The following is a 14088-nucleotide window of genomic DNA, read 5'->3' as shown; positions in this document are numbered from 1 at the left end:
GGCCAACAAAAAATTGGTCCTTTCCAACTTCTGACAGACCACAAAGGGGTAAATACAGACGCCCAAGGGGCAGAGGTCAAGCACAAATCCCTTACAAACCTCGCCAGTGGGACTCTGCAATACAGAAGGGAGGAGAAGACAGGTCCCAAACTACTAGAAGACAAACACAATGACTTAAACCTCAAACTGCCAAACAAAGCTCTCTTGGGAGGAAAATTAGCTCTTTTTGCAGACAACTGGCGCATCATCACATAGGACAAATGGGTCCTAGACATTATCTCACAAGGATACAGATTCCATTTCCACACCTTGCCAATGATAAAAGGAATGCCAAACCTGCCACAAAATCAATGGGCAGAGGCACAAAAACAAATTACAGCTCTCATGGACATGAGAGCCATTCAACTGGTACCTACCCAGGAGCAAGGCCAAGGATTTTACTCAAGGCTCTTTCTAGTCCCCAGAAAGGACAATACTTGGAGACCCATTCTGGACCTTTCGATTCTAAACACCTACTTGCAAGTACCAAAATTCAAGATGCTAACACTACAGCAGCTTCTTCCAATGTTGGGCAAGAAAGCTTGGCTAGTAACGTTGGACCTCAAGGAGGCATACCTGCATGTCCCTATCAGACAAAACTGCAGAAGATACTTCCGTTTCATTGCAGGTTCAACCCATTACTAATTCTCTGCACTGCCCTTTGGCTTATCTACTGCGCCCAGAGTCTTCACAAAATGCCTGGCACCAGTAATTGCAAACTGCAGACAGAGGAATTCAAATATACCCATACCTGGACGACTGCCTCATCCAAGCAGAAAGCAAGGACATTCCTCTTACAACATCTGGCTTTTGTAAAACACCTAAGTTGCCTAGGGTACACAGTAAACGAAAAGAAATCAAAACTAGTGGCCTCACAAAATGACATTCCTGGGTGCCAGCTTGAATACAACGGCCCAGATGGTTTATCTGACGCCAGACAAACTACAACTAACTCAATACTTCAGAATATTGGCAACAAAGGCCCAACTCCCTGCAAGAAAAATTCTGCAGGCCTTGGGCTTCATGGCATCTTGCATACTACTAATACCATTTGCAAAACTGCATATGAGGAAATTACAGTGGTACCTGAAAAGCGTATGGACTCAACACAGCCACAGCTTGGAAACCATGATGCCTCTCATTCCCTGCCTTCAACAGGAGTTTCTTTGGTGGTCATAGGCATGTCACCTCAACAGGGGTCAGCCTTTCACCTTACCCCCAGCCAGGCAAACTATGACAACAGATGCATCGGACTATGCCTGGAGGGCACACATGGCAGGACAGTGCGTTCAAGGCATATGGACTGCAGCTCAAAGAAATCTGCACATCAATCAAAAAGAAATGCTAGCTGTACAGAATGCTCTGACAGCCTTCAAGGACCTCTTACATCCAGGACAGCTTATAATAAGGACAGACAACACCACAGTAATGTGGTATATAAGCCAGGGGGTACACACTCTACCCTCTATGCAGGCAAGCAATGACCTTGTGGAGCACAGCACTGGCTTACCACGTTCAATTACAAGCTCAATTCCTGCCAGGAAAAAAGAACACATTGGCAGACCTAAGCAGGAACATCATGGATCCCCATGAGTGGAAACTGGATCCACAAGTATTTGCAATGATAACTCAAAAATGGGGGCGCCCAGACATAGACCTGTTTGCCAACCCCCAAAACTATCGGCTATCAAAATTTTGCACCAGGACATTTCACCATCAAGCTTGGAAAGTGGACGCACTCTCAATTCAGTTGGAAAATGCTAACAGTATATGCCTTTCCTCCATTGCCCCTTCTCACAAAGGTGCTGCTGAAAGTCAGGATGGAGAGACCCCGAATGATGCTCATTTGCCCCAGAATGGCCACACCAGCACTGGTACCCACTACTAAGGAACATGGCCCACCATGGATTTTACCACATATTCCTCATCTGCTCACACAGCAAGACAGTCAGATTGTACACAGCCAGCTCAAAACCTTAAATTTGGCTGCATGGCAAATCACCTAAGCTGTTATGGATGTCATTCTGGAGGCCAGAAGGCCCAGCACCAGGACAGCCTACTCAGACAAATGGAAAAGATTTTGCGCCTGGAACCAAGCTAAAGGCCAAAATACCCTTGAGCCGGACATACCTCAGATTCTACAATATTTAACTGAGATGTTACACAAAGGGCTTTCTTTTTCATCTGTTAAAATCCACGCCTCAGCTATTTCAGCTCACTACAACACGGATCCTCCCTTATTTTCACATCCACTTCTAAGGCAGTACCTCAGAGGGGCCAAAAACATTAGGCTTCCCAGGACAGCACCAACACCAACTTGGGACCTCAACTTTGTTCTGGAAAAACTTGCGCTGCCACCTTTTGAACCAGCTTTCTCAGCTGATTTTAAAGTTTATATCATGGAAGACTGCCCTGCTGCTAGCAATTACTTCAGCCAGAAGAGTCTCAGAGCTACAGGCACTAATGGCAATAGAGCCTTTCCTCATTTTCCATCAAGACAAGAGTTTCTCTACGAACTAACCCCTCTTTATGCCAAAGGTGGTATCCAGTCTATCTCTAAATCAAACCATCCATTTATCCACCTTCTTCCCAAGTCCACAGAACAAAGGAGAGACTCCAGCACTCCTTGGACATTCACAGGCAACTATGTTACTACTTGGATAAAACTAAGGTTTTCAGAAAGTCTGACCAGCTTTTTGTATCCTATGCTACAGCATCACAAGGAAAGGCCATCTTAAAACAGACCATTTCCAAATGGATAAGGACATTGCATACGTTTTTGCTACACCCATCATGGAAACCAGTTCCTGCTAGCATAAGGCCCCACTCCACCAGGGCAGCAGCTACATCTACAGCCTTCCTCAGGGGGTGCCAACCAAGGATATTCTGGAAGCTGCAACTTGGAGTTCATTACACACCTTCAAACACCATCACTTACCACTTTACTCTTAAGTCTAGAGCTGGCTTCGCCACTGCAGTCTTGCAGGGCCTTCTAGCCTCCTCTAACCATGTTTGACTCCACCTCCCATCCTTAGCTTTGGGATTCAACCCAAGTGTGATGACTGCAGCAGGGTAACACGATGAACATAGTACAGTTTTGTACCTACCATAAATGTAGATGTTAGAGTGTATACCCTGCTGCAGTCCAGGTTACCCTCCCTCCATCCCGTCTGACCTAACTGAAACCTTTCCATACCTTAAAATCTGATAATACCTTTGTGGTGTATTTGCTTATAGCTGGAGGGATGTTTTGCTTGTGCTGAACTTTTATTATTGGTGCTATCTACTGATCACCTTTTGGGGGGGCACCTGACATCTGGGGCAAGAAAAACTGAAGAAAATGGCGTCGGATGCCTCTTGTATACCCCTGGCACACTGACGTCAGGGAAGAAATGACAGCAACCGACGCCGGACCAAGACTTTGGAATTCGGGCCGACTGCGGGACCGCCTGATGACAGGATAACCCAAGTGTGATGACTGCAGCAAGGGTATACACTCGAGCATCTTCATTTATGGTAGGTACAAAACTGTACTTTACAGGCACTAATGGCTGTGGAATCTATTATTTTCCATCCGGACAGGGTTTCTCTAAGGACAAACCCAACATTTATGCCTAAGGTAGTGTCCAATGTGGCTCTTAACCAAACAATTCATTTGCCTACCTTTTATCCAAACCCACAAAGTAAGGGGGAGAGACTTCTGCATTTTTTGGACGTACACAGACAGCTACGCTTTTACTTGGCCAAAACTAAAGCTTTCAGAAAGACTGAGCAACTCTTAGTGGCATATGCTTCAGGATCGCAAGGAAAAGCTATTTCAAAGCAGACTATTTCAAAATGGCTAGGCCACTGCATTTGTTTCTGCTATTCACAACATGGCAAATCAGTGCCTAAGGGCATTAGGCCACATTCAACCAGAGCAGCAGCCACTTCAGCAGCCTTCCTCAGAGGAGTACCAACCAAGGACATTTTGGAGGCTGCAACTTGGACTTAAAGCACTACCACTTACCGCTTTACTCTAAATCCAGAGCAGGCTTTGCCACTGCAGTTCTGCAGGGCCTCATAGCCACTCCTAATTCTATTTAGGCCCAGCCACCCAACGTCAGCTTTGGGATTCAACCCAAGTGTAATGACTGCAACAGTGAAACACTATGAACATAGTACAGATGTTCATCGTGCATACAGCTGCAGTCATAACAAATGGGTTCTCCTGCCGTCAGGCGGGTCCTCGGTCGGCCGAATTCCAAAGTCTAGGTCCGGCGTCGGTTGTCGTCGCTTCTTCCCTGACGTTAGTGCGACAAGGGTATAAAAGAACCAGCCGACACCATTTTCTTCAGTCTTTCTTGCCGCGCGGTGCCCGAAGCAGAAGCAGTTCGCAAGTGCCGGTCGGCCAGCTCCTGAGATTACAAAAAATTTGGAACCGAAGTCTTCTTAAAAGCTAAGTACCCCGTTGGGGAAACTTTTTCTTGCCTCAGACCGATGTCAGACAAAGTTAATTGTATTTCTTGTGGGAAGCAAGTACCGCATAAGGATTTCCATTCCCTCTGTATACTTTGTTTAGGCCCAGACCACGACGTCTCGGTCTGTCGCTTTTGTGCTACATTCAACAAACGCACTATTACGCGTTGGGCGGAGTTCGCCTAGCATTATTTTGGGAAAGCATTTAACTATACTATGTCGTCAGATACTCCGACTCCGGTTTTGTCTAAAAAAACGCAAAGACAAGGACCGACACTCGAGGTCTGCGGCCTCTACCGACACCACGCCTAAGCCGACTACACGTGGTCCGGTTCTCAGCGAGGCACCTACGCAGCCCCTGATTACCGACGACACATCTTTGGCGGTGTCTCCTGTACCCGAGGTCGCAGGCTCCTCGGCCCACACCCTGACTACAGATACCGAAGCCACGCTTGGCGCTGTGGACAGGTCCACCTCCACTCAAGGTGTCTTCAGACCTTCCTCTTCTTTCTCCATCAAGGCTTTCACCAAGTCTAAAGCTACCATGCACCCTAAGAGACCAGCTACACAGGGCCCATCTCCAGGCCCCATGCTTAAGAAACAGATGCTTAAAATGGCTGAGGATTTAATTACTCTAATCAGAGGTTCTCTGCCACCTCCGGACAAAAGACCCAGAGTGGAGGAAGATTCCCTCTCCTCTGATCAGGGCTCCATTATTTCAGAGCACTCTTATCAGGAACAGTCTTACTCCCCTTTTGAAGACTCTGATGCAGCGGAAACTATCCCTTCTGTAATCCCCCCCTGAGGATTACTCATTTGGTGAAACTCTGCATACCTTAAGGGAACACTTCCACTGGGAAGGCCAGGATTATTCAGATTCCAAGAAAAGGCTCAGGGAATTTCTTTTGTTACCCCCAGCACAGGCCTCTGGCTATACCTCCAGTCCTGGACATCCTCTATGAGGTTTACTCGGAGGCCTGCCTTAACCCGGATTCTCTTCTTCCAGCTCCAGTTAAGCCTGACCGGTACTACAGGGTTCCTGACTCGCACCAATTTCTATACAAAAGCCATGCTGCTGACCTAGAAACCATCTCACAGGGGCCCAAGGGAGTTAAGGCCTCCATTGCCAAAAACCCATTGCCTTCCGAGAGAGATTCCAGATCCTTAGAAAGGTGGGGAAAAAAGGTATATACCTCGGCTACCTTATCCATGAGGGCCTTAAATTGTCAGTTTTATATGCTAAAATACCAACAGTTTCTGTTATCTCAATTGAAAAGTAAAATGTCACAACCTGAACAACCAGACATGGAGTTGCAGGATTTGATGCATAGTGCAGAACAAGTGGGTAAACATACCTTACAATGTGGTTTTGATGCTCTAGAGGCTTCATGTAGAGCTGCTGTTACAGGCTCAGTCATACGTAGGCATGCCTGGCTCAAGGAACAAGCCTTGCCTGATCATGTCAAAGCTAAATTACTAGACGCCCCTCTTCAAAAGGATGTACTATTTGGGACAAATGCTGAGGAAGTATTACGGAAAATGGAGGAAAAGGCTAAATCAATGTAAACTGTGAGAGAATTTCTGCAGTCCAACCCCCACGTTTTAGTAGAAATTGGCCTTCCAAAAACTGGTCCTTTCCTGCCACAGACCGACCCCAAAGAGGCAGATACAGGCGCCCGAGGGGCAGAGGGCAAGCACAAGGCTCGTACAGAGGCAGACAATGGCAAGCTCCTACACAGAGGTGGTGAGGACAACTCGCAATCCTTCAGAAAGCAAAACCAATGACTTTCCCCTTTGCATGCCAACCAGGTCTCAAATGGCAGCCCCCTTAGGAGGAAAGCTGGCACTATTCTCAAAAAATTGGCATATTGTCACAAAGGACAAATGGATCCTGAACATTATAAACAGAGGCTACAAATTCCATTTCCATACCCTTCCAAAAATGAAAGGCATGCCAAACCTGCCACACAATCAAAGGGCAGAGACACAAAAGCTAATTTCAGGTCTTATAAACATGAAAGCTATTCAAGAGGTACCTACACACGAACAAGGTCAAGGTTTTTATTCCAGGCTATTTCTGGTGCCAAGGAAGGGAAAAGATTCTGGATCTTTCCATCCTAAACACATTCCTACTCGTACCAAAATTCAAGATGCTCACTCTACAGCAACTTCTTCCCATGCTGGTAACATTGGACCTCAAGGAGGCATACCTGCATGTCCCAATCAGACAAAATTGCAGAAGATACCTCAGATTTCTGGCAGGTTCAACCCATTATCAATTCTCTGCATTGCCCTTTGGTTTATCTACTGCTCCCAGAGTATTCACGAAATGCCTGGCATCAGTAATTGCCTACTGCAGACTTCAAGGGATACAAATATACCCTTATCTGGACGACTGCCTGATCCAAGCGGACAGCAAGCACATTCTTCTGAAACATCTGGCTTATGTAATAATATTATTAAACTCTCTAGGATACACAGTCAACAAAGAGAAATCAAGACTAATACCCTCTCGGAAAATAATTTTCCTGGGAGCCAATTTGGACACACACACCCAGATGGCCTACCTCACGCCAGAGAAGCAGGGGCAACTAATTCAATATTTCAGAACACTGGCAAATTGCACCAGGCTGACTGCAAGGAAAATCCTGCAGGCTCTGGGATTCATGGCATCTTGCATCTTACTAATCCCATGTGCAAAGCTGCATATGAGAAAACGACAATGGTACCTAAAAAACATATGGTCTCAACACAGCCACAGTTTGGAAACAATAATACCATTAATTCCATGCCTGCAAAAGGAATTTCTGTGGTGGGCTCAAGCATGCCAAACAAACACAGGTCTTCCATTCAGCAAGCCTCAAGCAAATCAAGTCATCACAACAGATGCCTCGGACTACGCCTGGGGGGCGCACATGACAGACATGACAAAAAGAAAAGCACCTTCACATCAATCAAAAAGAAATGCTAGCAGTGATAAATGCTATTATAGCTTTCAAGGACCTTCTACAACCAGGTCAGCTATTGATAAGAACAGACAACACCACAGTTGTGGTACATAAACAAGCAGGGAGGAACACATTCTTGCCCCCTATGCAGACTGGCCATGTCACTTTGGAACATGGCCATGGACTTACAAATGGAACTACAAGCACAGTACTTGCCAGGCAAGGAAAACACACTGGCAGACAACCTAAGCAGGAATGTGACAGATCCACACGAATGGAAGTTGCATCCAAAAGTTTTTACAGAAATAATCCAAGAATGGGGAAGGCCAGACATTAGATCTCTTTGCCTCTCACAAAAATCATCAATTGACAAAATTCTGCTCAAGGATTTTCCATCCAAAGGCCTGGGGAGTGGACGCTCTCTCTTTCAGTTGGACATCAATGACAGATTATGCCTTCCCCACCTCTTCCTCTGCTGCCCGAAGTCCTATTGAAGACCAGAGCAGACAGACCAAAGATGATCCTCATTGCTCCGGACTGGCCAAGGCAACACTGGTTCCCACTCCTGAGGAGCCTGACGCATTCCCCACCATGGACCCTGCCTCTAATGCCTCTTCTAACTCAGCACAGCTTCAAATCTCTTCACAGTCGGCTGAAAACACTCAATCTAGCCGCATGGAAGATTCCTTAGCATCGCAGCAGGCCCTGCTCTCCAAGGAGGTGCAGGATGTCATTTTGGAGGCCAGAAGGCCATCAACCAGAAAAGCTTACTCTGCAAAATGGAAACGTTTTTGTTTGGAATGAGAAAAAGGGCCAGTGCCCTGGAAAACTGAATTTACCTCAAATACTACAATATTTGACTGAACTGTTAAGCAGTGGACTTTCGTTCTCCTCCATCAAAATCCATGCCTCAGCCATTTCTGCTGAATACAACACTGATCCACCTTTATTCTCTCACCCTCTATTAAGACAGTTCCTCAGAGGGGCTAAGAATTTGAGACCTCCAAGAAAACAACCAATACCTGCTTGGGATCTTAATTTCATTCTGGAAAAACTGACTTTGCCTCCTTTTGAGCCAGCTGCCTCATCAGATTTACAATATTTTTCCTGGAAAACAGCTTTCCTTCTGGCTATCACTTCAGCTCGTAGAGTTTCATAACTACAGGCTCTTATGGCTGTCCAGCCTTTTATCATCTTCCATCAGGACAGAGTTTCATTACGTACCAACCCATCCTTTATGCCTAAAGTGGTATCCAGGGTAGCTTTAAATCAGGCCATACATTTACTTACTTTTTATCCTAATCCTCAAAACAAAGGGGAGAGATTGCTGCATTCCTTGGACATCCACAGACAACTGCGTTATCTGGACAGAACAAAACCTTTCAGGAAATCACAACAACTTTTTGTGGCCTATGCGGTAGGAGCTCAAGCAAAGTCAATATCCAAACAGGCAATCTCAAAATGGATAGCCCACTGCATACGCTTTTGCTATTCCTTTCATGGCAAAACTGTACCTACAGGCATTCAAACTCATTGTACCAGAGCCACAGCCACCTCTGCAGCCTTCCTCAGAGGAGTTCCTACCAAGGATATTTTGGAAGCAGCCACTTGGAGTTCTGTACATACCTTCTCCAAGCACTACAACCTACCATTATACTCCAAATCTAGAGCAGGCTTTGCCACTGCAGTCTTGCAGGGCATTTTGGCTCCTCCTAGCTCCACCTAGTGCCTACCACCCCTTTCTTAGCTTTGGGATTCTACCCATCTGTTATGACTGCAGCTGTATGCACGATGAACATAGTGCAGTTTTGTACCTACCATAAATGTAGATGTTAGAGTGCTAATACAGCTGCAGTCCAGGTTTCCCTCCCTCCTTCCCCTCTAGAGGCCTTCTTTTATGGTGTATTTGCTTGCAACTACTGGTTTTTGATTATATTGCATTGCATTATTACATAATTTTATGTATTGCCCTCCTTCTGGGGGCACCTGACATCTGGGGCAAGAAAAACTGAAGAAAATGGCGTCTGCTGGTTCTTTTATACCCCTGTCGCACTGACGTCAGGGAAGAAGCGACGACAACTGACACCGGACCTAGACTTTGGAATTCTGCCGACCGAGGACCCGCCTGACGGCAGGAGAACCCATCTGTTATGACTGCAGCTGTATTAGCACTCGAACATCTACATTTATGGTAGGTACAAAACTGTACTTTGTGTACTTACCATAAATGTAGATGTTAGTGTATTCACTGTTGCAGTCCAGGTTACCTTCCCACCATCCCCCTTTCATTGCTGGGACTTATCTGTACTTCTCTATTCTATACAACCTATGTGGTGTATTTGCTTGTAGATGAAGGTAATGTTTGTTAGTGCATGCTTTTTTTATGAGCAGAATTATTAGCCTACCCTTTTGGGGGCACCTGACATCTGGGGCAAGAAAAACTGAAGAAAATGGCATCTGCTGCATCTTTTATACCCCTGGCGCACTGACGTCAGGGAAGAGGCAACAGCAACCGATGCCGGACCAGGACTTTGTAATCGGGCCGACTGCGGGTAGCCTGCCAGCAGGATAACCCAAGTGTAATGACTGCAACAGTGAATACACTCTAACATCTACATTTATGGTAGATACACAACTGTACTTTTCTTTGCCTGCCTCCACCCATTTCCTCAGCTTTGAGAATCAACCCAAATGTGATGACTGCATCAGTGAAACACGAAGAACATAGTACAGTTGTGTGCACTTACCGTGAATGTAGATGTTCAAGTGTATTCACTGTTGCAGTCCTGGCTTCCCTCCCTCCATCCCCCTCTTTCTTCTCTTTCCTTGCAAGGGACATTAGTATTTACTTTCTACTGGTGGGGTTCTTCCACTAGAACCTGGCTCCGTCTTTGGGGCTTCTGACAGGTTAGGGCAAGAAAAACTGATGTAATGGCGTCTGCTGCCTTACTTTATACTCATGACTACCTGACGTCAGTCCTGAAGCGAAGCGACCAAAATACTAAGCCTAACACCTACATTTATGTTAAGTGTACACAGCTGTACTTTCTACTTCCACAGAACTAAAGAATTTGGGAAGTCAGATCAGTTATTCATATCCTTTTCAGAGGCAAGAAAAGGGTATGCCAATCTTTAAAATCACATTATCTAATTGGCTTTCTAATTGCATAACTTTTATATACTCTTCCAGTAACAAGGAACTCCCCTTCAAAGTTAGAGGTCACTTAACCAGGTCAATTGCAACATCCACTGCCTTTCAAGCCAGAATTTCAATGGACAGTATTTGTGCAGCCGCAACTTGGCAAGCCAGCATACTTCTATTACTCATTACAAAGTTGATTTGGCCTCCAGGGACAGAGCTTCATTTGGTTCCACGGTGCTAGAGTGTATTCCCATGAGCCACCCACGAAAAAGGTGCTAGGGACGCTGTCCCACATCTAAGAATGAAGGCGAGATAGGACAACGTAACATAAAGAAGTTATCTACTCAACCCTAATGTTCTGTGTTTGTTGTCCATCTTTGCCTTCATTCTTACGAATCCACCTACCCCCATCCATATAGTCCTAGAGGACCTGGTTGGAAATGTTGCACTTCCTCATGTTTGAGACCTTTCACTATTTTCTCCTTTACCTGAGGGTACAGTATAGCTATTTTCTATTATAGTTAACAGCAAACGTTGCCCTGAGGATTGATGCCACTTCATTGTGGGATTACCTCCCTTGCCAGTGGCCAACTTAGAGACTTCGAGCTTTTGTAATCGGTCGAGTCAGAGCCGAGGATTGGCTCCGAACCCACATGTAAGAATGAAGGGCAAGATGGACAACAAACATAGAACGTTATGGTGAGTACATAACTTTTTTCCTCTTGGTCACAAGTAGTCCTCATTTTCCTTTCACAAGTGTCTTACTGTCCATCTCACTGAATTTTTATGCTTTGTCAAATATAGAAAAACATTAGGTATCACTTTCAAGACTTTCTACTTGGGCAGCTGCTATGGAATGCAAGCATGTAAGACCTGAAGTTACAGTTCCGATTTTTACACACGTTACCTTGCCCCTGTGGTCACTTTGGCATGGTGGTGATACAGAAATCCTCCCTTAGCCGTGTGCTAGGAATACTGCCAAAAAATGTGTTGTGAACCATTACCCTGGTGTACAGTATGCAAGCCGTTCTAAGAAAATGTATATCTTATCAAGTTATAATTTAAAAAGATTACAGTGTGCAGTTACTGTACTGTGCTGTGTAAACAAGGTAATTTTTATAGGAATTCAGTACAAGCTTAAGGTTGCTTAACAGTTTGCTAGGTTTTCACAAAACTTAACACACATGCCATATATGTAGAGTTGTGCTCAGAAGATTGCAGACATTTACCTGAAAGCATAATTGTGGCACACTCGCACCCTGTAATAAAAAGGTCATAATAGTTTAATAAAAGGACATGTTCATTTGCAACAGTGATAGTTTCCTTAGTTTGTCAGTGAATTTGGAGAAAACTATGGGTTTCTAAACACATTACTGTAATTTGTGCATATGTGATCATCTGTGATTTGTGTGTGTGATCTGCAGGAAGTGGCAGCAGTTGTGCACTATTTCATTTTCTGGCCACTTTGAGGCTGTGACAGAGGTAGTATGATAGAGCAGGGCATTTCAGATTTCGACTTTTCTTATACTGGCTGTTTTTTTCTTTTAACCCAAAGGTTTGTCCAGAGGAGTTGCATTTATTCGGTTTGACAAAAGAAGTGAAGCAGAAGATGCAATGAATACGCTGAATGGTCATAAACCACCTGGTGCAACTGATCCCATCTCTGTGAAGTTTGCAGCAAATCCAAATCAGAACAAAAATATGGCGCTCCTTTCTCAGCTTTACCATGCCCCAGGTAGACGATTCGGAGGACCTGTTCATCACCAGGCGCAGAGATTTAGGTATGGAGACCAGGAAGTAATTGCTATTTTGTATTTTTTTGATCATTCACAGATTTATCAGCTGTTTTGGGAGATAGCATTTGCAGGTTGATTTGTAATAAGTTACAGCACCCTTTCGTATGTACTGCAGATGTTACTGTTGCGCTTTTGGCCTCGTAGCTGCCCCATCACCCCAAAAAAGTAATGGCTGTTGCTTTTCCTTTAAGTTCCTTATTGGCAGAGTGCAGTTGTACGTTAATCTGTTTTAAATGCACTGCACAAGCCAAGTCTTGTGCTCAGAAGTGGTGAAATTATGGTCTGCGAGTGCACTAATTGGTATGAAGTTTTCTGATTTCTTCAAAAAATTAAGACCCTTGTGGAGTGATGCTTTTTTGTAGTTGAATGCATCTTTCAAGATAAACTGGCTGTTATGGTTCTACCATTTAGTTTTATTTTTAAACCTTCAAAGTGATGTGCAGAGAAACTGGAGCATTTTCAAAACTACCTTTTTCCCCATAGTCTTTCCACTTTCATTGTAAGTTAGGGTCATGCAGAAGTAAGCTAGTACTATATTTTCTAGATGGTGTCGATCCATGTAATTGGGAAATACCGAACATTCTTTGAATGCTTTTTGGTTGAGAGATGATTGTAAGGTGTGATATGCTCAGTCTGGTTTCTGGAAAACTGCTCAAGACTCCTTAATTTCTTAGCAGATGTTCACAGACTTTGCCATTTGAAGTCCACTGTCTGAGATTTAGACTGCTATCGGTGTGTGCGAATCAAGAGCATCACATTTTGCTCTTATGACATGGTGTTCATCTGTATGATTTAACAGGCATGTCTGCCCAAGTTGGATAATACTGCAGGTGCTTCTATGTTTTTCTTGTGTGTTCCTCGGTTGCCCTTCAGTAAATGTGAGAAGCTGTAGCTGGTATTGGGATAATCTGTTGCATCTTACTAATGTTTTCCTGCATCCATGAAGCTTGTCGCATCTTACCAATGTTTTCCTGCATCCATGAAGCTTGTCGCATCTTACCAATGTTTTCCTGCATCCATGAAGCTTGTTCTGTTTTTGTGAATAAAAGTAATTGCAGTAAAAGGAAATGTTCCAGTACTTGGCATCGTATACTGCTTAACCACCACCTGCATTCACTGAAATTCTGAAGTAAATTTGGAACTTTGAGTTATTAAAACAAACTTCACCGTTAAAGGTGATGTTCTTCCATATCGCTGTTGTGATATTCTTCACTTAAGGGATTTCTTGTCATGAATGGACCAACATCCAGTCAGTATACCAAAGTCTTTAGCTCTTGTAGGTGATGACACACGTGTGCTCACCGTGCAAGGAGTATTGAATAAAGGTGATGTATGTTCTCACTCAGAGCTGCTTTGCCACCATTCTTAGTCTGAATACCCTTCTACTGTGATTGTTACCAAGTTGTGTATTCAGATAAGTGCCCTGCTGAAGGGTTGTTCAGTGGTTACTTTGGAGTCATTTGCCTTGACACCGTCAGTGGCCAGTATGGATCCAGTATCTCGCATGTCCTCTGAGGCTTTTCAGACATCTGTACCTGATGTTAAGGGGAATCTCTGCTGGTTATATTTGAAGAACTGAGGGGAGACTCTGCATATGTTAGTTGGGGAGGAGATTCCTACAACCATTATTGAATCTCGTTAGGGGTCTGACCCTCCAAGGTGTTTTGTGCAGATGCCCCACAGAAAAAGAATCCAAGCATATTTC

The 14088-nt window shown here is 44.5% G+C and overlaps 1 protein-coding gene across 3 annotated transcripts in view; it reads left to right on the top strand.

The window, feature by feature from the left end:
- Positions 1 to 14088, top strand: part of ELAVL1 (ELAV like RNA binding protein 1) — a 1128619-nt gene that overhangs the window by 525132 nt on the left and 589399 nt on the right. For all 3 annotated transcript variants that reach the window (XM_044090690.1, XM_044090688.1, XM_044090689.1), the window contains one exon: positions 12143 to 12368. In XM_044090690.1, coding sequence (XP_043946625.1) covers positions 12143 to 12368 — 226 coding nt within the window. The remainder of the gene's footprint in view (positions 1 to 12142; positions 12369 to 14088) is intronic.

Source organism: Protopterus annectens, chromosome 13.part0 (assembly GCF_019279795.1).
Source record: "Protopterus annectens isolate FY-2018-M chromosome 13.part0, PAN1.0, whole genome shotgun sequence".
In the NCBI taxonomy this organism is placed as follows: domain Eukaryota; kingdom Metazoa; phylum Chordata; order Ceratodontiformes; family Protopteridae; genus Protopterus; species Protopterus annectens.
This window is presented reverse-complemented; position numbering and strand designations above follow the sequence as displayed.